At 40.3% G+C, this 27,714-nt stretch overlaps 1 protein-coding gene across 1 annotated transcript in view; it reads left to right on the top strand.

Annotated features, from left to right (window-relative positions):
* The window catches only part of ANKRD17 (ankyrin repeat domain 17), a 95,778-nt gene that overhangs the window by 29,955 nt on the left and 38,109 nt on the right, over positions 1-27,714 (top strand). The window contains exons 2-10 of the mRNA XM_067297493.1: positions 13,057-13,210; positions 13,813-13,969; positions 16,338-16,485; positions 16,797-16,944; positions 18,090-18,323; positions 20,266-20,360; positions 25,637-25,874; positions 26,447-26,638; positions 27,030-27,139. Coding sequence (XP_067153594.1) covers positions 13,057-13,210; positions 13,813-13,969; positions 16,338-16,485; positions 16,797-16,944; positions 18,090-18,323; positions 20,266-20,360; positions 25,637-25,874; positions 26,447-26,638; positions 27,030-27,139 — 1,476 coding nt within the window. The remainder of the gene's footprint in view (positions 1-13,056; positions 13,211-13,812; positions 13,970-16,337; positions 16,486-16,796; positions 16,945-18,089; positions 18,324-20,265; positions 20,361-25,636; positions 25,875-26,446; positions 26,639-27,029; positions 27,140-27,714) is intronic.

Below are 27,714 nucleotides of genomic sequence, written 5' to 3' on the forward strand. Positions count from 1 at the left end.
AAATCTCTAATGATTAGGTATATACTCTCAGGCCAATATATTTGACACAGGTTTCTATTATGCTTTTTAACAGCTGGTGTAATCTAATTGTGTAGTGCAAATTCTGTGTTCAGATAAGCCCAAAGCACTTTAACCGTGGTGCTCAAGCAAATATTTTGGGGTTTCTGCAACATGGTAACAGTAGTGCAGCTTTGTGAAAAGTCAGGAAAAAGCAACTGCACCCTCAAGCCCCAAATGCTTGGAGCTGGTTTGAGCCCTTCTTGCCCAGGCAATCTTACTGTACTACTTCACCTTACTTCCCCCCCGCCTCCCCTGCTGGTCTTGTTGAGGAAGATTCTTTTCCCAGGCTGGTAGTTCTGGGACATGAAGGACTTCAGGGTGCCATTACAGAAGTAAAACTGGAGTTGTTCATGCAGCAGGGAAAATCAGTTTTCCTTAATTTTGCTGATAATAACCGAAAAACTTTGTGATGGGGAAGGGAAAGTCTCTTACACATTGTATGTGTGTGCGCCCCTGCCTCTCTTCCCCTCTCCCCCCCAAATTCAGTAATACAGTTTAAGTAAATCAGGATGGCACATGGAGCCTTTTAAGTATCTGCTAGATTCACAAAGGTTGATTGATCCATGCTTTCATGAACCCATAGCGTTTTGTGTTCCTTTTCCCATGAAAAGAATGCGTGGTATTCATCATTGCTGTGGTGTCGAACAGCTGGTCTTGCGGGATGTGTGGTGACTGGGGCGGGGATTGCCAGAAACACTGTCAGGAGAGCCTCGTGCTAAAGAAATGCAGCTATTGCTTCTGATCTCGGGAAGGCATGGTTTATAGAGACGGGAGGCATGATATTTCAGTTAGTAAAGCGGTGCGTTAGGAATCGGGAGATCTGAGGTTTAATGCTGATGGTAACAGTAACTTGTTGTGACATAATACAAACTATTTAATCCTCCTATTTCTGCTCCTGTTATCTCTCTTGTTCTGTGACCTGACCACTCTATATGTCTCAGTGTCTGTGTTTGGGGATGAAAATATGTGGACAGGCATGGGTCGCTTGCCTTCTGATGTTGTTAAAGCACAGTGCTCTTAATGCCTTGCCTGCACTTCAGAAGTTTCTGGGTGTGGAGGTCTTGTGCTGTGTGTATTATAATATGCACAGTAGAGTTGGCTTTTCTCTGTTTGGATATTTTGTGGTATAAATGAGTATGTGAGTGTATAGCTGCCCTCTGTTGGTTTGGCGTTAAGTTGGATTTTAATATCAGAGTTAGGAAATGTGCGGATAAAACTTCATCATATGACTGCAGGTAGTGGACAGGAGGGGTAAACTGAAGGAAATTGTAGCTGCTTTACCATGACTGTAGTCAGTTGGAGATACAGGGAGGAATGAAGCCAAGCTAACTAGGCTAAGTTGCTCAAAGTCCTGCTGGCTGAGAAATATTTGTTGGCAGACTTAGCATAGCAAATATGAAGCATCTCTTCACCGAGGCTGACAAAGTCTGGTGTTTTCCTCTTGTTCTTGTAAATGCAGTATATTTTGTGCAGGTGGAGGTGCTCATGGAGATTTTCTTTTTTGGAAATATATTTTGAATATTAGTGTGTGCTGTGTTTTACATCTCATCTGTTGAGAGATGAAAGAGTGGTGTTGCCTATGACTGACATGAAGAGCTATAAATGCTTGTCCTCTTTCTCCTCTGAATCTGCATAATTTGCAAAGTTCAGCAGCTTCCTTGGCATAGACTACACTGAAGCTGGTTTGGGTCATCTGAGGCCTGTCCTCATTGCAAGAAATAAGCATGTTTTCAAATCGGAGAGAACTACTGTTGTGTTGATGGACTTAACTATGCTGTTACAAAATCTGGGTGAAGACAAGACACTACAGAATTGTTTCTGTATATAGGTTCATTTCTGCTATTTTCATCCATATAAAAGCTTTAGTGTCTTCTTTCTGTTCTTCAGCTGTGCTGATATAAAATACTTAGAACAACAAGTTAACTTCTTCAGTTGGAACTGGGTGAGTGTATGCAGTTCTGAACTTAAACTACAACAAATAGCATCTGGCTGGTGAAATGGAAGGAGTAGTTGCGGAAACCATACTCCAGAAAGAAGGTGGCCAACTTCTCACAAACACTTTAGTTGTGCTAAGCTACTCTAAGCTCCCTTCTCAATGGATTAGTTAAGGGTCTTGATCTGTTGCAACAAAGCCTGAGTGTGACAGAGAAATGGCTGCTTATTGAGCTGTGAAAAGAAAGCCCAAGATGCTTCCCCTTTAAAGGCTCTGCAGGAGGCAAACATGCAGACAAGCCCCCTAAAGTTAACTGGTGGAAATGATAATAAATTAAGGTTGGGATTTCAAGCTAGGCTTGCAGGCTTCTGCAGAGATAACACAACTGAAACAATGCTTTGGGGCTTTTCGTAGCTCTGGGTATTTTTTTTTTTCTCCTCGTTTTCACCTTTTCCTTAGGTGTCATTTCGGAGGAGGATGCTTCAAGGTGATAAATCAGCTGGTGTGTGATCTCTCTGTGTAGCAGTGTGCTTTGTTCTGGGCTTGCAAATGCTCTTATTGAGATTGCATCCGCTAGACTTATCCTTGGAGTATATCGTCAAGGCAAAAGGCAAGTCCAGTGGGAAAGAAACATGACTAACTGTTAGAGCAGGATTTTCTTTTTCTTCTGAGCTCGCCTGCCTTAAACAAGACTTATGAGAATAATTGGTCCCTTGAAAGTAGGGCGGTGAGGAGTAGGGCATAACAGTGCACAGCAGCAGTGCTTAGTCCTTTTTCAGTAACATGCATGTTGTTCGGAGGTGTTAGTGTGAACTGAAGTGCTCTTTGGGTAGACTACCAAACTCTCCTCTGTTAAAGTTGTACTTGATATGCTTCCCAATTTTTATATAGTTGAATGGCAAAACTGAAAGGACTTTATTCCACTAAGTTGTTCTCTAAGGAACCACTTGTTTTTTCAGATAGGGCAGTCTTACAGGTGTCAGTGTCCTGCAGCTTTTCCCTGCTTTGCTGTGTTCTACCAAATCCATCAGAACTGGCTGTGCTGGACGCCTGGATTGTGGGTCAGTCTGAGTAGTGTGAGGGGGAAATACCCCAGGGAGTCTGCAGTGGTGCTGGTGAGGACGTGCCTGAAATGCAGGCCTATCCAGAGAGACTGAGTCCTTGAGCTCTCCTTCAATAGGAGAAGAAATAGGAAAACTCTAAAAGGCCGTTTATGTAACTTGGAAGGCTTGTTGTAAGGAGCCTGTGGTACGGCCTGGGTGGAGAAACAGCTGCCAGTCAGAGGCAGCATAAGCCCTCTGAGCATTTTACAGCTCTAATGAGTAGGCTCTGGTCTGTGTGGCCCTCTAAGTAGCTTGTTGAGTAGCTTAAGTGATGCTTACCTTGGAGAGAGTCTTAGGGGGGTGCAGTTTTTGTTTAAGTGTGATGTTGGAAGATTTGAGTGTTGAGGGGAGAAAACATTTCTGGGAAGCTCACAGTTGCTTTATCTTTTCTATTCATCGTTATCACGTGCCCTTTTTTGTGTGTTTCTGATAGATTTTTGTTGTTTGAGAATATTTGACAGATTACTGAGTCAAGGGTAGCAAAAATTGCCTGGATAGGGTCAAACAATCTGTTTAATATTCCTCAGCTGTCAGAGTGCTCTTGCAGGAAGTGGTTTCTGTTTTTGTTTCCCAGCAATATGGGAACAAACTCTGTTACAGATGTAATGTGTAATTTACTGTTTGGTGTAGTGAGTCCTCGAGTTGGCAGCAGACTAGAACCAAGCACCTGTTTTGTTACAGCCAAAAGGGGAGGGCTTATGGCTGTGACCCCATCCTAAGGCTCATAAGGAAAAAGTGGTGTTAAGGTTTGCTCACAAGTGTGACCTGGGTAGGTTGTCTTAGCTAGCTAGTTATAAGCAGAAGAAATATGTTAGTTGGTCAACTTAGTCTTTCAAGCTGAAAGTTACATTGCTGGTGGGGAAGGGGTAGAAAATCTTGATACAGTTCAGTGTACCTGGTGATCATTTCTCCTTCTTTGTTGGAGCTGAGAGCCCTGCAGGAGAATCAGAAGAAATGATGTATTTGTACCTCAGTTGCTTTGATGCAAACTACCGCATCTCAGGGTCATTCCACAGCCAGCAGCAGTCTATTAAGTGAGTTATTCATACAATGTCAAGAAAGGTGTGTGTGGTGGGTTTTTTTTTTGTTTTAACATTTGATAGAAACTGTCCAATTTTGTCTGGGCTTGAAAAGAACTGAACATTGCAGCAAACAAAGAAGTGGTACACCTATGTCCAGGTGGCTGGAGTTAGTACTCCAATCTTTCCAGCCCAATCTTTTATTGTGAACAGGGAAGTATTGACTCAAGTTGGGCTTTGAGAATCATGACGGCAGGAAGTTTCAGAGAAAAGGTTGCACTGAGGTTTTTTCGTGATCTTTATACCCTGTTACTGATATTGGAGACCTAAGTTGTGTTTTTTTCCCCCGTTAATATGAAACTGGGGCAGGGAACTTAAGATGATGAGTTGAGGTGTTGTTATTTTTACACTGCGATTGAATTTGTCTATCATGAACAATTGTAGCTAAGTACTAGTTAACACATAAATTAGCTTAATAGGGAGGTGTGCCATGTGTTTGGAATGAAGATTTGAAATGGGGGGAAAAAAAGATTAAACTAAAGCTCTTATAGGTTCTCAGAAACAACTGTCTTGTAGCTATAGATAGCGCTGTTTTTCTTTTTGCTTGTTTTGTTCCGTGTTACTGGTGATGTGGACTAGGGAGGAGGGGAGGGAGTTCGTGTGTGAATGCATCAGCACCTGTCTCGTCATCAGAAACACACTGCAGTAATAATGCAGGTGTCCCTGCTGCAGAAAGTCTGTTGGTGCCAGTCGTGAGGGCAGTGTTATGCCTTTTCAGCAGGACGGACACTTACTCTTCTCATCCCTCCCCCTTTCTTTAGCAAGCAGCAAGAGAAATGGAGTGTCTAGTTGGCAGAATAAAAGGAAAGAAGACGCTGTCGAGACATTTCAGATGCTGGACTCCAGATTTCTGCTGAGCAAAGCAGTTCAGTTTGTGGAGGGTGGTCATATGATAGAAAAACAACAGCTCTAGAATTGTACCCCAGGTGACTGGGAGCAGTCCTACCTCACCATACAGGAAAGGAGTAGTGCTGTCCGGCTTCATCTCCGAGGTGATGATGCTGCCGTAGTGGTGGGGTAGGCTATGGAAGGATCACACGACTTGTTCGTAGCTCGAAGTAGTTTTGATGAAAAATAGAAAAACTGCAAGGCTGAAATTGAGTAGATGAAATTGTGTGCTTCACTGAGCCTTAGTGTTTGCAGTGCCCTTCAATAACAAGGGATCTAAGGAAGGGTATCTGGTGTAGAAGTCCAGTAACTCATCACTTCCACTTCAGAGCTATGTCATATAAATTAGATGGTGATGTTTTGTTCCAACCGAAACTATGAATGTTTTTTGTCAGATGCTTGTTTTCAGAAATGTTTTCAATGGAATTCTTAATATAATACAATGTTCGTGGTGCGAAGGTCTACATCTTCAAAAGCATTGTTTCCTGTGTTAACTAAATGATAAGTTCACCTAAAAACATTTACCTTTAGGTGAAAAGGCAGAACCATACACCTCTTCTTGCCTTAATATTTCATATGATCAAGTCAGCTGCTTTGAAAATATTCCCACTATTTTATTTCAAGACATCTATAAGTTTAGTGCTTTGTCTTGATGTTTCAGGTCAGAGTTTGTTCTTTCAGAAGGCTGTCAACTATGATGAGTTAATGTATGTTGAAAGTGCTTGGGAGATACTATATTCAGACTGGTAAAAGGTTGCAGGATAAGGGAAACCAGGCAATTCTTATTTTGATATGGGGCATAAGAGACTGAAAAAGAATTTCTTACCCTTTCACCCAGCTTGACTTGTGGCTAAGATATGCAAAAAATGCAGGGCATGTACCGTGAAAAGGAAATATGAAGTACACGTGGAATAAACAGTGTTGTCTGTATATGACTCCAAATTATTTCTTCACAGTTGCAATTAAAAGCTGTATATTAAGACTTTGGTAGTCCGTTTAAGTTAATATATGGTGGAATTATGCACTGTAATTGGTTTAATTTTGGGTTGCACATTTGTATGTTAAGTTTCGAATGCCTAAGTGAAAAGTGAGTGCTTGAAATTCCTGGCCAGGTTTCTCAGATTCTAACTACATATCATTGCTTTGCTTTGATTCCCTCTTTCCCCATGAATGTCTTGATGCCCATAGTATGTTTAGATATAAAACGTTTCAAAAAACACCTAGCAGTTTTGTGAAAAGAAAACTTAACTAGTTATTACTGAGTTTGACTTTTTTCTTGCACTTAAACTGTTCCCCTATTTCCTGTTGTGTTTTTTGTTGATGGGTAGTAGTAAAAAAGCTGGTGTTTTGTGGAAAACAGACATGTAAAGTAAATTCACGAAGTGAATAGTGGAAAAAAAATTTCAAGAAATACTTATGGATGTTATTTTTTGTGCGGTATCTTCTTGGCCGTTACCACAGAATCCTTCCAAACTGTTGCAAGTGCTCCCCCCATGCCCAACTATATTGCTCAACAGGCGAAAATGCCTAGAAGCTATTTTTGATGAAAGCACAGACACAAACTCCTGACGGAGGTCCTGATCCCAGACTTCTGGGGAAGGTCATAGGTGCTCTGGCTTGTGAAGACTTGTCAGTGATCCTTAGGAAAAAGTTTGTCTGTGTGCTAGCCCTGTGGCTCATTGCTGCTTGTCCAGTCAAGCATATTGAGGTTGTGACCTTGAAGTGCCATAGCTTCAGCTCTGAACAAGTAAATGGTGTCGACTGTAAACAATCTCTCATTTTAGCAAGCTAAAGGATGGTGATAGAAGTAATGAGCTCTCCACCACTGCAGATTTAAGCTAAAAACTTTCGGTAGCAAAAGCCAAGGTTATCTTGGATGTGAGTTGCTAGAACCCAAGGGGAAGGTAGTATAGCTGTGAGGCAGGCTTTGCTGGGTGTTCTTTATGTGAACCAAGATTCAAACTTTTCATTGAGTGAGAATCATTTTAGTTGAGAAAATAAAGCATCTAAAGCCTCCTTACACTCCTAGCTAGTGACTTGTCGAAGTACTAGGACTAAAGTCTATTGACTGTTATCTTAGTGATTTCAGTTTCAGTCTGAAGGCAGCTTTGCAGTATCTGATGGACATGAAAATCTGTATAAAATTGCAGGTTGTCTTTAAAAACCTCAGAGTACTCTATAATAACTTTATAGCTAGGAAAAATCAGTTATTTCAGCTCCTGGAAATTGGCAATAGACCCTTTTGTACCAAAATAAAAAATAATAAAAATGGACTCTCAGTTACTAAGTCTAAGTGGTTAAGTTTGCCATGTGACAGTAGCAAGTAGTTGTTCCTTGTGTGCCGGGTTCTTCTGAAATGCTTTATACTGAGTTTGTGTTCTCATAGGATCCATTCTGGCAATCTTTGGAGAGCCAATACCAAAGGCCCGAATGCCTAGGCAAAAACTTAGCAAATAATATAGTGCAAAAATAATGGGAATTATCTGTCAAAATTTGAGAAACAAATTTGCAGCTGATTTTAAGCCTAGAAGACAGTTGCTGCCCCCCCCCCCCAAATCTGCACAGGAAAAACAAAAAACCCAAGTATTTGTCCTTAAAGGTGTTTTGAGGCCTTTTGAAACACTAGGCTGGGCTAGTTTGCTTCATCCAAATCTGGTTTTGGACTAATGATGTCTTCTGATTCACTGAATCTAAAAATCATGTTGGTCCTGTTATGTTAATGACTACCACTTGCTATTTCACAGCCTTTGAAGTGTGTTGTCTGCAGCTTGACTGCTAGACATTTAAACTGTTCTACCTGATACTTTCAAGGAGTTTTTACTTCATGTTAGGCTTCAGGGGAGGGAAACTGATTGTCTGTGCTCATTATAAGCCCTGTCTAAAACCCAGCTAGGAACTCGTGCTGATTTCAGGAAGTGTTGATGGATGTCTGGCGGAGGATACTAGTCAAGTCCTTTCTCAAAAGTGGGTTGGCTGGTTAATGACACTGTATGCCTAAATGTACCATAGAATTAAGCAACTGCATACTGCCCTCCATTTCTGTGCCTTCAGCTTTCTGGTGGCACCGGAAAACACTGCAGTAATATGATGTTAATTTTTACAATGTATATGGAGCGTAGGGTCTTGCATGTGTTAAGTTCTGGCTAAATGCTAATAAGTAGAAGGGAGTAGATACAGTGTACTTGCAGGATGCTTTTAAAGAAAAGGGCTGGGGAGCAGAATCTGCCAAATCCACTTGTCAGGCTCTTCAAATCTTAGAGTTGGGGACCCTGATAGAAGAGTGAGAAAATGACTTGTTATTGCCTTTTTTAATGCTTGTGGATTGTCTTTACAGCACAGCTATGACTGAGGAAAAACCATAAAACAATGCTTAAGAAATGCCAGAGATGCTCTGTAAATTAATGACCAGAGCTATTCCTGGGAGCTATGTACTGATTAGATGGATAAATAACAGGCTTTTGTTACTCCACTGTAAGGACTTTAGGTGGTGCGTATTGGAGAACTAATGGTTTTCTGCTGTTGTTTATAAAGGAAACTTGAAGTAGTAGCTGTTATCGAGCTCTACTATTCATAAAGTGTAACTCATCCTAGAGTTCTGTGACAGTGCTGTGTGGGTGACTATATTGAGACAAACGGTAAATATTACAGAAAAGCTAGACATGCCTGAAAAGATGGAATTCAGACACTAAACTAGGTGACACTTTAAAGGTACCAAAGTCACTAGTATAAGGCAGCGGCTTAGCTCTGCTCCTGTGTTCTTTAATCGCACCACATCAAAAAAGATGACAAGTTCTTAACGGTGACGTTGTCCGGTATCGTCAGGCTTGAATCATGCTGTGGTTAGATGCATAGCAATGCGTACAAGCTTATATCTATCAATCTATATCATGTGGCAAGTATTTTTGCTGAAAGTAATATTAAGACAGCCATCACTTCAAGCTTGGAATGATTAGTCTGGGTGTTAAATAGCAGTTTTGGTATTAGAACTACTTTTACTAGCTTGATACTATAGTCGATGTTGTACTTGAGTTCTTGTTTTGGTGTTCAGTATTTGATTTTTCTTGTGAGTGCAGCAGATGTATGAAAAATACTGTTGTTTGTAGCTGGAATATATATTCTGTCCTCCCCCCGGCTTGACATAAAATTAGAAACATGCTAATTGGTGTTTAGCCTAAATAAGTAATACTCTTGAAGTCAATATGTGATTGACTCCTTCTCTTCCTCTCCTTGCTTTTTGTGAGGGGAAAATATGGGAGGATGTTTATTGTTTGACCTTTATTACTTCTGCATGAGAGCATGTGGAAGCATACGTATGGCCCTGGTGTCTTGTGTAGGAGGTGGTAAAAGTAGGAAATGGTGAAAATTACACTTAGTCTACTATTTCAGTGCGTGGAATATTGAGGCAAAAATGAATCATTGTAGAAAAGTAACATGTGGAACTTGTGCAAGGATGCTCATGGCATGAAGCTTCCTTGGGGTGTAGATTTATGTGCCTATTAACAAGGGTTTAGAGAAGAACAGTTTTTTAACTTCTCTTCACAGTTGTATTAATGCATCAAAGCTGTAGGCCACCTTGCTTGACAGCAGGTAAAATGTACTTGGTCGCTTTTTCCCCTCGCACCTTTTTCAATTCATAAAAGTATCAGCTTTATTAGAGAGGATTACAGGTGAAGTCAGCTTAGGCAAGTGCAGAACATGAGAAAAGCAGGACAAATGTCGGATCATGTCAGAGCATTGTGTGGCTCAAGAAATAATGACTGAAAGCCAGGACTGATTATTCTGATCTGTAAATATGTGTAATATTCTACACCTTTTTTTAGTTAAGGGAAATAAAGTACATCTGAAGATGTTGAAAGAAAATGTCCATTTACTTAGCCTGGTTAATGGAAATGCTGTCTTCAATTTGTAACTTCTGTGGGGAAGGCAAAACTTTCTGAGAAATCAAAAGGGAATTTTCACTTGTACAAAAATACAGTTGAGTTGACCGCAGTTGGAAAGCATCTTTTAGCAGTGTTATCCTGCATGGTGCTTGGTTTCGTGTTGCACAGGCTGAACAACAGCACTCTTGACCTAATGAAACTCTTAAGACTAGACACTTGCAGAAGTACAGAGTGGTGTAACCGCAGGCTTTAGGAAAATTTATCTTCAATCCTTGTGACTTGAAGAAATCTTTTCTGTCTTTGAAAAGGAAAATAGCTACCCTTATGTGTATTAAGTATTTTAATTTCATTTTTTAACAAGTTAATTTCTTCAGATGTTGCTCTGAAATTGTGTTTAAATGACAGCACATAATATGAATTATTTTTCCACAATTGGTCTTTGGGAAAGCTTTCTCCTGATGACTTGTATTTGTGTTGGTGCTGTATTGCTTGTAGGCTGATTGCTTTTTTTCTTGTGTTACAGGATTTTGTTTTTCCCCACTGTGCTCATTGGGGTAGTTGGAAGGAAAATCAGAAGATGTTTCATTTGAAACATAAACTGCATAAGAGACCTAATTGGGAGAGGGGGGGAGGGATTGGTGAGTGGGAGAGAAGTTTCTGTGGTTGTGTGGGTTTTTTTGTTTTTGTTTTTTTTCCCCCATGGCGAATATATCATAATGTTAAGAAGAAGAGCGACCGGCTGTTAAGTATCTTACCCGGGTGAGATTTTTGAGTTATTCTAAGGAGGAAAAAAAAAAAGCAAAACAAAACGTGTGTGTGTGTATATATATATATATATTTTTTTTCTCTCCCTGAATTGGGTGAGCCAAGAACCCTTCCAGCTGCTCAGGAGTTAGCGTTTCCAGTGGTGAAATCTGTCTCTTGGCTCATGAGAAGTTGAGCAGTTCCTTTCTCTTGCTGCCTGCTGCCTTGCTTGTCCCTTTGCAAGAAGGCAACTGGTGAGTCCTCAGTCCCACTGCAACCAGCCTTGAGGAGGGGGCAGCAGGTGTGTGGAACCGTGCTGGTGTAGACAAACAGGGGGGACCTTGGCAAGGCAGGAGTCAACCCTCCCTTAGGGCTGGGGAGGAGCCTGGGAGCTCCCCAAGCTGGAAACCCAGGGCCCGCGTGAGTGGATAGAGAGCTTAGAAAAACTAGTACTGAGAAGCAACAGCTGACACCGCAGGACTGTCCCGAGTCTGTAATTGTTGCCATCGGAATCACTGTGATCAGAAGTTGGAAGTCATCCTCTACTGCTTAACTTTCGGGGTTTGAAGAGGAGGGGAAAGAGGGGTTTCAGATATCCTCTGGGGTATAAAAGCAAACCACTTGTATATGGCCAAAGGATAGGATCTTTTGGATGATAGATCCAAATCATTTTGAAGGTAGTTCTCAGCGTAGCTGCCTAAACGAGCAATGCGTGTAGGTTCAGTCCATGGACTAGTACCATATCGTAGTAGCTTCTGCATTCAGTAGATCACCTCTGTCAAGTTTGGCTATAGGTGGTTACATTCTACTACTGTTTGTGGGGGGGGAAAAACAAACAAAAAAAAAAAGCAAAAATCAGGGTGTTGGAGACAGACTGCAGAAGGCAGACTTGCTGTGAGCTCTGAAGGTTTTACACAATAGTATGAGAGGAAGGAGAGAGGTTTTACTGGAGTTCTGTGATAAAATCACTTTTCTGGTGGTTTTGCCCTCTTGAGAATCTTGGGGCATCTACAGAAATCTGAATTTGCGATGCTCATGAGACTGCTTCTAAACTTTCAAGATCAACTGAAATCTTACCTTAAAATGTATGTATTATCATCTTGATAAACTATATCCCATGTGGAAATATACTACTGCTATATTGGAGACAGTAGCTGCTTTTTTGTTAAGATGCTTGAAGATCTCAATGATGCTGTATGGGTGGGTGATGTGTGTATAGTTTGTTTGTTTGGCAGACTTGCATCTATAATTCTTTGACTTGGGAAGATGTTAGGTTTGTAGGAGTAAGGAGGCTGTTGAGCTCTGTGGCGGGGGGTGGTGTTTAAACTTGGTCTTGATAGTCTAATAAAAGCTGTGGTTCATAGACTTGAGGGAGTGTTTATGGAACTTGAAACTGCTTGACCCTGTCCTTTTTTTAATAGGCCGTAAAGCGCAAATGGATACTAGAGGCTTTTCTCTCTGTTATGTTGCACTCCTGTTTAATTTCAGTGTGTTTTACAACCAAAACAAATGGAAAGTGCAAGGAAATAGGATGTCTAGAAGAACTGAGATCATTTGGTGTCTGTTCTCTGGACAATGCAAATATAACAGGTTGTCTAGTCCCTAGATAATTTTTTAAGTAAACATTTTCTTGAGAAAACTTCCGCAAAACCGTTGTGTATGTTTCTTTTAAGTGGATTATGTCTGGAACGTTGCTGGTCCTTTCCTTTTTTTAGTGTTTAATTACCAGACATCATGTTTGAAAGAAGCGAGATAGCTAAGGATTCTTCTGCAAGTCAGAAAAATACAGTCCACAGTAAAGTAGTGAAAATAGTTAATTTGTTTTCTTATTGTGGATTTTACTAGTATAGCTTAATGGGTGTCATTTAAGGGTAGGCGGCTACTTTGAAAGATGACTGTTTTGTGTGGAATGCTTTTGTCTCCTTGGATGTTCATCATAGATGCTTTGGAGAAAGCAACATACAGTGTGTATAGAAACTTGCAGCAGCTGCTAACCGTAGGCCTTCTAGAGTAATATCTGTTTCTTGACATTTCCATCCTTGTCTAAAATTGCACATCACATCACACTGCACTCAACAGTTTTGAAGGGCATGTTAAAATATTTCAAGCATATTCTGTGGCTTTTGGCTGGAGAGCAAATCGACAAGGGAAAAAACGGTGGTTCTGTGTACCTGATTTGGGAAAACCTTGTTGCTTCCACTGGGCAGGGAGGAAATCCTTTCGAGTCAACTGAGGGTAGTTAGGCTGACAAAGTACTTGAAAAGAAAACCCTTAACAGATAATTGCAGCTTTGTTTTCTAATGCATTAATTAGATTCCAATCAATTGTTATATTTCTAAATTGGATCTTGGTTTTTTTCCACCCTCCAGGTGGAATCGTTCATCTTGGATCAGGATGATCTTGAAAACCCTATGTTGGAAACAGCTTCCAAATTGCTTTTGTCAAGTACTGCTGATGGTGCTGACTTGAGAACAGTAGATCCAGAAACCCAGGCTAGATTAGAAGCTTTACTTGAAGCTGCAGGTACGTATTCCTGTCCCTTACAGGTTTAATCCTGAAGCCCAGACTTGAGACCATAGTAGAACTGCTTGCATGAGTCTAATCCATGTGAGCATGCTACAAATGTGGAATGTAATGCAGTGTGAACCTGGCAATGTTGTGCAAGTTACTGAAGAGGAAGGAATTGATTAAGACTTCCTTAATTTTGGAAAATTGGAGTTTCGTGTAAAGGCCATGCTTCTACTTGGTTTCCTCCAATTTGGGATTTTTAAAAACCTGAGTAGAAGTTAACACCCAGCCTTGGCTTGCAACATTGGATCCAAAATTAGGTTATTCAACGAGGCTTTGTTTTGTAGTAATTAGTGTAGCAAAAGCAATACTGGTTGCCTATGCTAAGTGGTTGTCAATAGTTGGGAAATAATGCGTTCTGTGTGTTGGAGGCTTTCATTCCTGTGCGACACATCTGGCAGCTTTTAAATTAACAATATTGAACAGCTAATCCCATAATTTTTGAAGCCATAGTTGATTATATTTGGAATGTTTCTGTTAGCAGAACTCAAACTCAATTTCAACTTCTCTTTTTTTCCTTCTCTGGCATGCCAACTTGTGATAACTTGGAATGAAAGGAATAGGTAAACTGTCTACTGCTGATGGTAAAGCGTTCGCAGATCCTGAGGTGCTTCGCAGACTGACTTCTTCAGTCAGTTGCGCGTTGGATGAAGCTGCTGCTGCACTTACCCGGATGAGAGCAGAAAGCACAGCAAATGCAGGGCAGACGGACAAGTAAGGCTACATTTTCTCTTACTGGATGTTTTTAGTAGTGTGCTACTGTGACTTCTGGATGCAGTTTTTGTTGTTCTGTTTTTTTTCTGGCTACAATATGGTGAAGTTGTTACTCAAGTGGAACTAGCAGCAGGTTGTCACCCCTGATTCTCCTGTTAAATATTCCTGGACTGTTAATTCTTGCAGTGGGAAGTGAAGTGAGTAGCTTTGCTCAAGATCCAGAAATCATTCACCAAGTAACTTCTTTTTAATTTGACAAACTCAAGAAACGAAATCCCTGAGCTTTTAAGTAGCCTGGGCCTTTGAACTTTACCCCAAAATATCCTGGAATGGGTAGAAGTGTTGCAGGTTTTTTCTCTTGTTCTTAATTACCGCAGAAGCCTGGAAGTCTTTCAGTGATATCAGTAAACTAGCTTTGAGACAGAACGTGTTCTTGTGGAGAACTTCTGAGCTCCTTTTCCACTGAGGAAGGCACATGGTCAGGAGGGCCTGGAGCCTTCATGATGGTTACTGGCTTTCCTGCAATTTGTAGGACCTTGGACAGAGCCGAGGCCTGAAAGTCTCTACTTTTTTAAACAGACTTTCTGGCTTAATTTGTTTGGCTTTTCTCCTCTTGGGATGTTTTCAGAGGGAAATAAAAAATCCGCTCCCTTCTAGACTATCACTAAGCTTACGTACAGTGGAAACAGTGTTAGTGCGAGCTTCCAAGTGCTGCTGCGCTAGATGGTGGTTTAATCCCTGTATACTGAGTAACTCAAAGATTTCAGAGTGCGCTGAGAGTGCATTTAAAGAGTATAGAAGTGTTTGGAGTTATGTCTGCTCCTATGCTGCGTGCACCTCTGCCCCAGCTACCTTTTTTTGCTGCTAACAGCAGACATTGCCAAAGTTGTTACCGGGACTAAGGTTATGGAAAATGAAAATAAATGTGAGCAATACTGTCAACAATACATGCTTCAGAAATATTTCTGTTTGCATTAAGATTTGGCCTAGTGACACAAATAAGACCATAGTCACGGATGCTGTATACACGTATCACTTAGCCTGTGGTTCAAGAAATCATATTTTTACATTTTGTGCTTTTTAAATTTGTTCCTGATCACCTTGAGTAATATGGCTTGCAGATATCTTATGTCCAACTACCTTATTTTTCCTTTCCCTTTGGAGTTAGTTCTGTGTTAATGGCTTTTCCTAAATGGAGAAGAGGTGAAAGGAGGGTGGATGGGATGAGGCCAGTAGTCTTGGATTTATTGTTTATCATCCAAATATTTGGAGCTGAATAGACAAAATGTGCACTCTTGTGTCAGCCCAAAATATGCTTTCAGGAGACTTTTTTTTTTGACTGGAATACGGAGTTAGAATGATAAAGAATAAAAATTCATAATGTGATGTGAGGACCAAAAATTCCCTTCTGTGACCAAGGACTATCACAACCAGGAGAATATTTTTCTTTACTGTTCATTTGAGTTATGCCCGCGACTGGAAGGTTGGATTTCATTACAAAAATCCACAATTTATTTCCAGCACAGGACAGAGGCTGCTTGGGGGGTGGTGATACAGTGTTATAGGTTGAGAGTGATGCCGAGTGATCTAGTCTCATTGACAGCGTTGAACAAAAGCGTGTCTTGACAGGAGATCATCCTGTCCTTGGCCTCCTTGGACAAAGAAAAATGGGAATGTAACTCTGGTTAGTGGTTGCCCCTTTGGAATGAAATATTTATAAAGTAATGTCCAGGTAAACAGGGTGTTTTACTTATCTGTTATATCATCATGTCTCCTCTTCCTTGACTCTTACTTTAGAAAATGAGTAGCACAAAACCTGTGTTTCCAAACTGGAGCTACAAAACAGGAGCAGATTGAGAGGATACATTGTGGAGCAAATAGTAAAAAACCAACAGTTTTCTTGTTTGCAGAACTAAATTATTATGCTTTCAAAATGAAGAGTTATTACTTAGTTCTCAAATGCTTTAATAATTACGAAGAAGTAATGCATGCATAATGCTGGTGCAGAAAACCAGACCCATAACAGTGTCATCTCTCAGCACTTTCTCTACTGCTTTTATGTGCGGCAAAATTTGGTAAACCGGAAGGTGGTCCTGCACGTGTTTCAGTTGGCATCTTACTGTGCTAAAAATGAGTAGCAGGAGTGGCTGAATACTCACATCAGTTATTTTTCAAAGAAATTGCGTAGAAAACCTGAAGTGTAAAAACAGCAGCTCTTTAATTAGCAGCTGGCGTTGTTTAGGTTGCGCTTTCTTTTGTTAGTCAGCTGCATCCCTGTGGCATGTTGGATTTTTTTTTTACTCTGCGTGCAGAGTAAGAATTTCAAAGGTAGTCCATTTTCGCTTGTAAATGGTTTCTGTCTTACCAGCCGCAGCTTGGCAGAGGCTTGCTCAGAAGGAGATGTAAACGCTGTGCGGAAGCTGCTAATTGAAGGCCGGAGTGTGAACGAGCACACAGAAGAAGGCGAAAGCCTCCTTTGTTTAGCCTGCTCAGCAGGATATTATGAGCTTGCACAGGTTGGTTTCCAAACTGTTTTTAGTGTGTATGTGTGTGTGCATTATGTAAAAATAAGGGTTGAATGAATGTGATCCTGTCTTGCTCACCTGGAAGGTGGTGGTAAGGTCATGGAAAGAGTCAGTTAATTGACAGATGAAAATTTGTACATAAACTGTATGCTGCTAATGCATTCTTTGTGCTTACTTTCTTAAAGTGTTCTTAACACAAAACCATGTGCTCCTGAAAGTAGAGGCTGTGCGTAGACTTCTAACCATCTCGACATGCTGGTTTATCACTTCTGAATGTTGTTGATCAACCCTTCTGTTTGCAGGTTCTTCTGGCAATGCATGCTAATGTGGAGGACCGGGGTATTAAAGGAGACATAACACCTTTAATGGCCGCTGCTAATGGCGGACATGTCAAAATTGTGAAGTTGCTGCTAGCTCATGGTGCTGATGTGAACGCGCAGTCATCAACAGGTAAATAAGTGTGGTAGAAAAAGCTTGCTGAAACACTGAAAACCTGGTATTTGCAGTGTACAGGAAACTCTATGTGGTAACTTGGGAGGAGTGGCTGTCTGCTGAAGTGAAGCTCTTCAAAGCAGATTACTTCTTGATTTACAACTTCGCCTCTATTTTTATGAGGCTGTAAAATATTAGGTGGTTGCAGACAAATGCAAGTGGATAAGGTCAATTAGTAACTGAAAGATGCTAGTATATGTAATACTTGGTGTCACATAGTATTTTGAGGACAGTTTGAGTAGTACTGTGTACTTCAAAAATTACTTGGTATCTGGTCTAGGTAAGCTAGGGGAAAGTAATGATCATGAGAAGGTTGGGGTTTGTGTGTGTGTTCCCCCCCCTCCCCCATCTCTTGCCCTTTCCAGTTTTGTAGAAGTTTGTGTTGAAGTAACCCAGCTGCTTTAGCAACTTTATATGGAAGCTCTCCACTAGAAGTATGAATGAAATAGTCAACCATGGTTAACAAACTGAGTACAGAGACGAAATTATGAGGAAAGTTAAGATACCATAAAATACTTTCCCTCCCCCCCCCCCACCCTGTGAATTAGTTCTGAGTTGTTATCCTGCTCTGAGGTTCTTCTTTTTCTCTCTGCCTCTGCCCCCCAAAAGATGGCATGCTTAAAGGCACATTCTTTGATTGTTTTCTTCAGATTCATGTTTCTGCAGCTTTTCCCATTGAGACTTCTTAATCTCCTTGAAAATGCTGTGACTATTCTGAACTAGCACTTCAGAGGTGTTGAAGACTTGATTTAGAAAAGTAACTGATTCTGCTCCTTGTTTGGGGCTTTTCCTTTATCGGCATGGTATGTCCCTGCTGATTAACAGGAAAGGTGGGAAGCTGCACGATGGGTTTTTGTGATGCAAGTTGGGATTAATTGGGAGAGAAGTTGGAAGAGAATTGAATTGACTGCAGTTGATTAGATCTTCAGTTTGTCAGCACTGAGTTAATTTGTACAGTTCCTTGCTCTTTACCGTGTTTTTTGGGCTGTAGGCTGAAAAGCCTCTTTCATATGATAGCCCTGTAAAAGGACTGGAATGGAGCCTAAGTTAAAGTTGCAGTGGAGAAATTTGAGTTTTCAAAACTTGTTGTCTTCTGGTTCTAGGCAATACAGCCCTTACATATGCCTGTGCTGGAGGCTATGTAGATGTTGTGAAAGTGCTGCTGGAATCGGGCGCTAGTATTGAGGACCATAATGAAAACGGTCACACTCCTCTGATGGAAGCAGGAAGTGCCGGCCATGTGGAAGTGGCCAGAGTGCTGCTGGAAAACGGAGCAGGCATCAATACGCATTCCAATGAATTTAAGGAGAGCGCGCTTACATTGGCTTGTTATAAAGGTATGGTACCAAGGCCTTCACTTGGGTGTGGGAAGTCTTTTAGAAAATGTATTTATTCAAAATCATTTTTAGGTACAAAATGAATTTGAAGGCTGTGGATAGACACATACTCTATGCTTTTTATCCCGGCTCTGATAGTGCTTAGAGCATGTGCAGCCCCTGTAAGATGAAGGATCCGTGTGGAGAATGTTAGTATCAAAACGTAAAACTTAGATCTGAGTCTGCATAGCTAGTATTTTCTGTTCTGTCTTAAATGAGTTGCAAGGCAAGGAAATAATTGACTTGATATCAGAGTAAATGAGATAATCTTTCTATAATACAGTGATATTTTACAGGGCGTTTCTGCACAGGTACAGAAATGACTTGTTTTGAAATGACGTAGCACTCAGAAAACGTGCAAAATCCGGGGCCTTGTCTTTTAGGTGTAGTGTTTCAGCAGGCCTTTTATACCTCCTTGGAGGCAGCTATCTTGCATCACTCAAGATGTGAAAAGTTATTTATTGAAAGGCCAAATCTGTACAAACACCTGAGCTGTTGCTTTGATAGTCACCTAAGACATGTTTTATTAGAGCTCTTAGAATGGCTCTTGGTGTGTTTATGGAAGAGGTGTTTGCTGTGGCATCTCAGTAGAAGATGGTCTTCATTTTTCATTTATGTTTAGTTTTTCTTCCTTGAATAATTCTTGGTGTACAGATGTTAAATGTCTTATTAAGCAATGGTAGGGTTTTTTATGGTGGTAATAACAGCAAAGGCATTTTTGGAGGGGGGGAAGGGGGGGGACAAACCCTCCTCCTCCCTGAAAAAGTATGCTTTGATTCCTACAGTGAGGTTGGAACGCAGAGATGAGAAATTAATGTCTGTGCTTAATCAATTGTTTGCTATGATGAAAAAAAAAACCATTAAGGTTATTGTTGTTCTGTTATCTATATTTTTTGCATCTGGCTTTTTCTTGAGTTTGTGTTGCTCCAGATTGTGTGTTCAAGGCATAAAAATCTGTTCCTAAATTTCTCGTATGGCTCAGTTTTATAATGAAATGATGTGTGATATTTGGGACCAACTATATCATTAACCTTTTCTTCCTCTCTACCTGCCCCTCCCATAAAGGGGAAGAGTGAAAAGGCAATGTATCCTCATATTGGGCTGTACCTGTTGTCTTCATCTTGCTGATAAGCGTATTCTAGTGTTTTAGCCTGTTTTCTCTTGAGTTACAAAACAGCATTTTTTTTTATTTGACTTAGTTTTACATGCTTGTATGTTGTCACTCATAACTGTGTAACAGAGGTAACTGGGCTTGGCACACCTACAGGACCTGGAGAATTACGGTCATGAAATTAGCAGAGTGGTTGAGACGGTTGAGACAAAAGGGTGTGTACTTGGAAAAAGCTGTTACATTTCCTTGTATTTGCTGGGTTCCTGTAGATTGTTGAATTGTAAGAATAACTTTGAAAGTGTGAAGGTCCATCCACTTCACAACTTTAGTGGTCTAAGGGTTGATGCGTGCTCAAGGACTGGTTACAACACCATTCATGAATACAGTGACCCTAAATCCTTAAAACTGAGCGAGTTGAGGGGGGAAAAAAAAGCCATGTTCTGTAGATGAAAATGTTTCTCTGTCTTTAGAGAATAATATATCACCCTGGTAACCTTCTGGAGTTTGTGCTACTCTGTTTTAATCTTGTCTCAAGGAATGCACATCATGCAGAAATAGTTCTAATAACCAGATGATTTGAATTCTTACAGTGAATGTGCTGTTGAGCTGCTGTTCGCATTGTATGTACAGATGCAGACATGCCTTCCAAGAGTGTTTCACTGTTTGTTTTATGTAGTACCATAATGTTTTGTTACCTTACCTATGTATGATAGACCTGTTCTGTGACTGCCTTGAAATAGACTTTTGCTGAAAATTATTTTCATCTGTTAATTCCCCCCCCCCCAAATACAGGCCATCTGGAAATGGTGAGATTTCTACTGGAGGCTGGTGCAGACCAGGAACACAAGACAGATGAAATGCACACTGCTCTTATGGAGGCTTGCATGGTAAGAAATGCATGGTTTTAGCAGTGAGGTGCTCTTAGTGTCTCTTTACTTTCTGAAGATGAATGAAGTCCTTGCTTTTGGTCTCTTTTTGGTGCAAAACCTGACCTGGTGATGTTTTGGTTCTCCCCAACACTTGATGACCCTCTCACAGAGGAATGGAGGAAAATACGCACTTGAGAAACTGTACTTTCTAAAATGGCAAAATTCAGCCCTTTGCTCTCATGGCTGAAAGAGCAGTTACATTCTTGAGAGACATCAGCTAAAACTTGCATCACTTGAGCATTAGCACAGAGACCTCTGTTAACCCGTACTTGGAAACAAAGTGCATGTATGTCCAATTGCACTTGATTTTTTTTCTGCAACAGCAGGAGTCATGAAATAAGGTTGTGCTCATTGTCCAAAAGCTGCTTCTATGGCCCATGTCTTTTTGTGTCCTGTTGCATGTCATTTGCTCTTTGCTTTTTGCCCTTCTGATAGTCATGGTAGCCTGGTTTGCCTACAGAGATACCTTCGTGACCTCAGTTCTGAGAAATTCATTACTTCAGTGAGAGCTAAAAGTAAATTATACTCATTTGCTTGAACAATCTTGTTTTTTACTTTGTGTAGTTCCACTCACTTCTGGGTTAGCAACTTTGAACTGAAGTTTTGGAAAATCCTTTCTATAGGAATCTCCAAATTACATTGCTTAAAACAGAAGATTCTCATTGGCTGATGAAATGCTTTCAACAGTTTTAAGATGTGCTAAATTTACGCAGCAAATACCGTCTTAACATAGTTATCAGAGACATTTGACATACCTATCATGTTTAAGGAGTTCGTAAGCCTAGTTACCCTGTTGCGCTTATGTTGGAAGTGGTTATGTTTCAGTGTGCATGTGCAGCTTTTTTCCCCACATGGTTCGCCTAGTCAATTAGCCACTATTTGGGAAGCGACTAGGAAATTAAAGGGAATATTGTTGGGATGCTGTCAACCAGTTATTAATTTAAGCGTACCTGCGTGTTGCTGATCTGTCAGTCTGAGGCAGTTGTAAAATGACAATATAAAATGGATTGCCGTTTTACAAAGCTTAGTAAGATTCAGAGAAGAACTCTGATTTTGGATAATACTTTCCTGTCATACAATGCAAATCTTGTGAAGCTTTCATTTCAGAAGTTCATATTTGGGTCATTTTAATTCCAAAATGGTATAATGTCTAACTGAAGATGATTCCAGAATTGGTGAAGAAAACCTGCCAAATCAGTATCTTCAGGTAGTGTTTCCATTCAAGGTACTGTCAGGCTTAAACAGCTGTGCAACTCTGGTTTATCTGCATCATCTTTAAAGCAAATATCCTATTTGAAATCTACTTCATAGAAATAACCTGAGGTAAAAGGTTTTTATTGTTTTGAGCTTTTACAGTTTCTTTTGACTGAGTAAATGTGGTCATGTATCCCCCTCATTCCTCCTCCAGAGATGGTTTAGAAAGTAGTATTTGTGTTGGTTTCCCCTCCCAGAGAAGTGGGTATGCTAGCATGGAGTTGGCTAGCCCTGTACCATACCAACAGCTGGCAGGCAGAAGCTAGAAGGATGAGAAGCCCAAGCAGATGTCAGTTTCTGTTTCTAGAAAGGAGCTTATTCTGAAACTCTTTTTACTGGAGAGGAGAAAAGGAAACACAACCAAGCAGATTTAGGCTTTTTTCCTAGTCATCTTTGTGACCCTGAATTGAAATGGGCTGTTGCGTGCAGCCTCGAGGCTGTGAAAAGCTCGTTGCAGAGGTTTCCTCTAGTTGCAGCATGCTTAGGCAAGTGTAATATTCATGTCTGTGCCCATGTTCTTCTAATCCTTCACCTGTATGTGAAACTCCAACCTAAAACTGAAAACTTGTCTTGTATTATATTTTCTTGTTATTCTCTCCTCTAACTAGATTTCACATGGGTTGGGTTTTTCCCTGTTGTAAGCCTGCGCAGTGTCTTGTGGATCTAGGGCAACAGTGAAGTGCCATATGTTCTCATTAGAGACTTAATGTAGTCTTCCCTTGTCTGAATTAACTAAGGGTTCTAAATTCAGTCATAGTTTTGTATGTTCAAGCAAGTTAATGGCTTCAGATGGAGGAATCCTTCGCAGAAGCAATTATATTTGTCAAGAAGCCTTTAGAAAGAAAGGCATGTAGATAAACAGGACGTATGCTATTTTTTATCTTACTCTGGTGAAGTATTAGTAGGTTAGTCATATGGATATCAGGGCTGCTGTCCTTGCAGGGAGCTTCATGGAAGGTGACTATAAAATGATGTTGTTTTGTTGCCAGTAGCCTTCTTGTCATGACAGCTTGATAAATCAGGAGTTTGCAGAGAGCACTGCTACTTCAGGGAACCACAGAGCGAGCTGCCTTTGCCTTTCCACCCCGCCTTGCTTTTTATGTCCCCACCAGACTAACAGAAGTTCATCGAACTGGGAGAAATGTCTAGACCATTTCTTATTAAGACTTGCTGAGCAATGGGGAAAACATCCTGGTTTCCTTTACTTGCACAAGAAGCAGTTCATAAGTCAGCATCTCCACACTTGCTCACAGGACCGAGAGACAGGTGTAGTTCGGAGTATTGGTACCTTCCTTCTGCTTGTGAAGAGGAGCGACTTTCTGTAGCAGTACGTAAAGGTTTGAAATGTAGCAAGGTAGAGGCTTCTCATCTCTGCACGCTTTTTCTGCAGAACTAATTGCCATTTTCTGGTAACTCGATAAGGCTACATTCTCTAGGATAGCATTGAACTTGAATGTATGTTACTGAAGTGTGTGCCTATACTACAGTGCTTAAATACAAGCCTGTGGAACTGCTTAAACCTTGTCCTACAAGGCGTGCAAAGGACTTCTGTCCAAGAGCTTTTTTTATATACAGCAGTAGCTTTGCTTTAGTCCAGATCAGTTCTTCAGTAATGTGATTTGTCTTATGGGAGCTAAAAGCTGTTTTGTCTAGTTTGCACCTGCTCTTACTGAAGTAACCTGGCCTGCAGTGAGGGCTGAGTATTGATTGCCCCCACTGGTTGGCCTTAAAACTCTACTTGGTGTGCTGGTGCAGGTTGGGCAGGCTACCTTTTCTGATCAAACAGTAGCTCTGAAGGGCTTTTGAGATGTTGTAAATGAGCTGAACAGCACCATCCCATTGCAAGGCATATTACAACATGGACAAAATTGCCTTGTGTGGGTAGCACCAATAGTTGTTTTCAAGACTTTTTGACCTATATATGAAACTTAGAAGCATACCTTTTTCTGCTGTTTGCAACACCGTTTTCATGATGAATCAGTTTGGGATGATAAGTGGTCTGTCATGCCAGAGCCTGATGGTTGAAGAACCATCTCTGCGTTTCCCTGAGGAAGGATGCTTTATACAGCCCTAGAGTCTTTCCCTAAAATAGTGTTGTCATTTCATATAAAAGGTGAATATGTCCTAGATAATATGTCCTAGATCTCTTTACTTAGAGCAAATCCTGTTAGGCTCCCTGGATATGACAAAAAGGTATAAAACACTTCAGAAAATGAAGTCTTTAACAATGTCAGATGCAGTTTTGTGTTTCCTTGGGAAAGGAGCTGTGGCTGTGGTTCCTAGATTGGTGAGGATGGCAATGGCTTCAATTTGTTCTCTCTTATTGATCTGAGATCATGGTGTATTTATCTTGTTCAGTGACAGCCTCAAGGTAGCCTCGTGTTCCTGGTAAGCTGCTGCTATTCCTGTGCAACCCTCCCGCATGTCTTAAATCTTTTCCACTATGGTTACTCCAGGTTTGAATGAAAGATGGCCACTTCCTCATGGAGAAAATCTGTTCTGAGGGATTGTGCCTACTGTCGGTCTGCAGTGACCAAGCTAGTCACTCTCTCTTCTTTTCTATTTAAAAGCTGAATTGAATGGTTGGTTGATATGTCACTGTCAGGACTCTAGTGTAAACATATAGCTTTAAAGCCATTCGAGCAGGTTCCTGAATCCATGTTGTACTAAGAATATGACAAAGATACTCCACTCTGATGTTTTTGTTCTTAAAGGAAGAAAGCAAATTTAGGAGCAGACCATTTGGACAGGAAGATAACACCTGAAAAAGCCTACCAAGGGAAGGCTCTAGTTCAGGTGGTTCTTGTGACGTATGCGGGACCTCTGACAAGTGGTCTTGTTTCGTTTTTTCTCTTGGAGAAAAATGTCCTGACTGCTGTAAAATTGAGCAGCAAGTGAAATAGTATTGCAGGAGCCAACAGGCAAGCAGCGTAATTATACACCACTTGGAAGGAAGCAAGCAAAATTCTTATACTTGAAGCTCATCCTCTCTTTTATCTCCCTCCCCAAAAGTTGTGAATATGTAACCTAAATAATCTGAAAGACTAACAGTCTTCATGGAAGTGAGGATGAGCTGTGTTCCTGACACTTTGTAAGTATGTTTTATGTAACAAATAATGCAACTGCATGTTGAATTTAGAACAAAAATGCCTCTTTTTGAGCAAATGGGGAGCTCTGGCATTGAGTGACCTGTTTGCGATGTAAAGATTTTGTAGTCTTTAGGAAAAAAACCCAAATGTATTCTTAGATCCAAGAGAAAATACTTTTGAGTGAAATTCTTTTAATACTCCTTTATTTAATACAGTGTCTTGTTAATAATAGGAAAACTTTTGATAGTAGATTGAAAGAAATACATGGTATTTGAGTGGTAACTTATTTCTTAGAATTTGTTCCTTACATAATTTGGTCACTCTTCAGTTCTGTGAACAAAGAACAGTACAAGATGTCATAGCATTTTGGTATTGTTCGAAGCAAGTTTCTAAAATAGTGTGAAGTTCCCTTTCAACTGTTTTTTCTGAACTAAATTGATACCAAGCTATAACATATGAACTTGTGAATCTGCTATGAAGTTGACCACCTTGTTATAGTATGCACACCAAAGTTGAGTATGTGGCTCACATTATTTTAGTTTTGAATTGAGCATATTTAATAAAAGATTTCTTGAGGTTTCTTCCCATGCTTATATCATAGTGGATTTTTAGCATTAATCAAAATACTTAAGAAAACTGCTTTAATGGTTTCCTTAAATATTTGTATTTCCTAATTTGCTTGTTCCTGTTCTGTGACTTCTAATGGTATTTGAGTTTCTGAATTCCTTAAGCTTTGGAAAATAACAATTATCTGACTATACATCTGTTGTGACCTGGATCAATGAGGCAATTCAGCTGCTAGGTGAGAGACTGCCTGTGTCAGGCAAAAATACCTTTTTTGGGGGACTTTCTTCATCTAGTGTTCTTCTTTGGTGTTTTTTGAATTCCTAGGATGGCCATGTGGAAGTGGCAAGGTTACTTCTGGACAGCGGAGCTCAGGTGAACATGCCTGCAGACTCTTTTGAGTCTCCATTAACTTTGGCAGCCTGCGGTGGGCACGTTGAACTGGCAGCTTTGTTAATTGAACGTGGAGCTAACTTGGAAGAGGTAAATGATGAAGGATACACGCCACTAATGGAAGCAGCTAGAGAAGGACACGAAGAGATGGTGGCACTGTTACTTGGCCAAGGTAACTATTATGGTGCATTCAATGGACTAGAATTCCATAGGCATCTGATATTGTGTGTTGGTGTTTTTTTGTTTTTTTGTTTCTTTCTTTAAAGAGGGTACTGTTATGTTGCTTCTTGCAATTTTGTTTCCTTCTTGAGCAACTTTGAGTATTGGATAGTTAATTTTAGCAAAATATTCTTTGCTATACTTGAACCCTAATTGCTAACTGGCCATTCAGAACAGCTTTGTGTTTTTGAGATAGGCATTAAATATTGAACAACTGATGTGGGTAACCTAGATTCTGCATAGGGGCTTTAGCATGTCTTGATAGTACAGTATTGCTGCAGAGTTACAGGGAAGTGCTTTGTGAGACTCTTGGAGGAGTTTCCAAAGCAGCGAAAGGAAGTTGAGATGTTTCAGTTAGGCATAGCACAATTTTAGGGGGAATACTTATGCAGCCGTAGAGATGAGGTATGCAATAAGCAGAAGCTTTGTGCCTGAAGAGACTTAGTCTGCTGATACTGGTTTTAATAACTATTGTTTTCTGATATGCCTGTAGTTATGGTATGTGTCTTCATTTATATTTTGAAGGAGCGAACATCAATGCCCAAACAGAGGAGACGCAAGAAACTGCTCTAACTCTGGCTTGCTGTGGAGGTTTTTTGGAGGTTGCCGATTTTCTTATTAAAGCAGGAGCTGACATAGAACTTGGTTGTTCAACCCCTTTAATGGAGGCTGCTCAAGAGGGTCATTTGGAGCTGGTTAAATATTTATTAGCTGCAGGTATGGACTAATGGTGTTACTAGTTCTGTAGAGTGCCATAATGTTAAGAAAAGGTTCCTGTTTCTGTATTCATTATGCTTTCATTAGCAGCTTTTTGAATTTGACTGCAAAGGTTTGTGTAATCTTTTGAAGTAATTTACTACTTGGACCCTAATTTAGCTTTTGTAGAATGAGTTGACACTAACTCTTGGAACTGAAGTTCTAGTTGGTGGTGATTTTTCACCCCTACCCCCCAAATGCAGTTGATATGATGTTATTTAATTTCATGGGTGTTTTATTAAAAAGGGGGAAATAAATGTTTGTAATCTGATCTGGTAAAGAGTATGAAGAGACTTGTGCATTTTCTGTAGTGAACTCCGTGAAGCTTACATACTCATTAATACTGCTTCAGGGGCTAATGTGCATGCAACAACAGCAACAGGTGATACAGCACTGACATATGCGTGTGAAAATGGCCATACTGATGTAGCAGATGTCTTACTTCAGGCAGGTGCAGATTTGGTAAGTAATTACCATCTTAAAAATTACAATTAGAAATTAAATTGACAAGTGTCTTTTTTTTGTTTTTTTGTCTCATGTTTACTGCTGAAAACTCGTTATCAAGTTGACTGTTAATTGTTTCAGTTGTATATGAATTACCTTTTAGCCTTTTTCTTTTGACCACATAAGAAGTGGTGATGCTAAATAGAATTGTTGAGCTGGTTATGGGTTAATATTTTTATTTGCATATTTTTTCTGTTTCTTAAGCAGCAAACAGTTGACAGTTCTGTTCTTATGTGATCTATTTGGTGTACTGTGATGGAATTAAGATGATGAAAGTAAACTGTTTTTGGCATTTCAGTAGACTTGTAGACCAGTACATGAACAAAACATGAAGTTAAGCATGACAGAATATATTTTGTTAAATTAATCCCCATTATTTGTTTGAATGCTTCTTACCCAATAATCTCAGATCTGTACAAAGGTAGGTGAGAGTATCATGGGTCTTGAAGGTATACTCGGTTGAAATCTTGTTTAAGTTTTGATATCTGAAGAAAGTCAAATGCCCCAAAGGCATCTTCATGTCTGTTGCTTCC

Source organism: Apteryx mantelli, chromosome 5 (assembly GCF_036417845.1).
Source record: "Apteryx mantelli isolate bAptMan1 chromosome 5, bAptMan1.hap1, whole genome shotgun sequence".
Classification (NCBI taxonomy): domain Eukaryota; kingdom Metazoa; phylum Chordata; class Aves; order Apterygiformes; family Apterygidae; genus Apteryx; species Apteryx mantelli.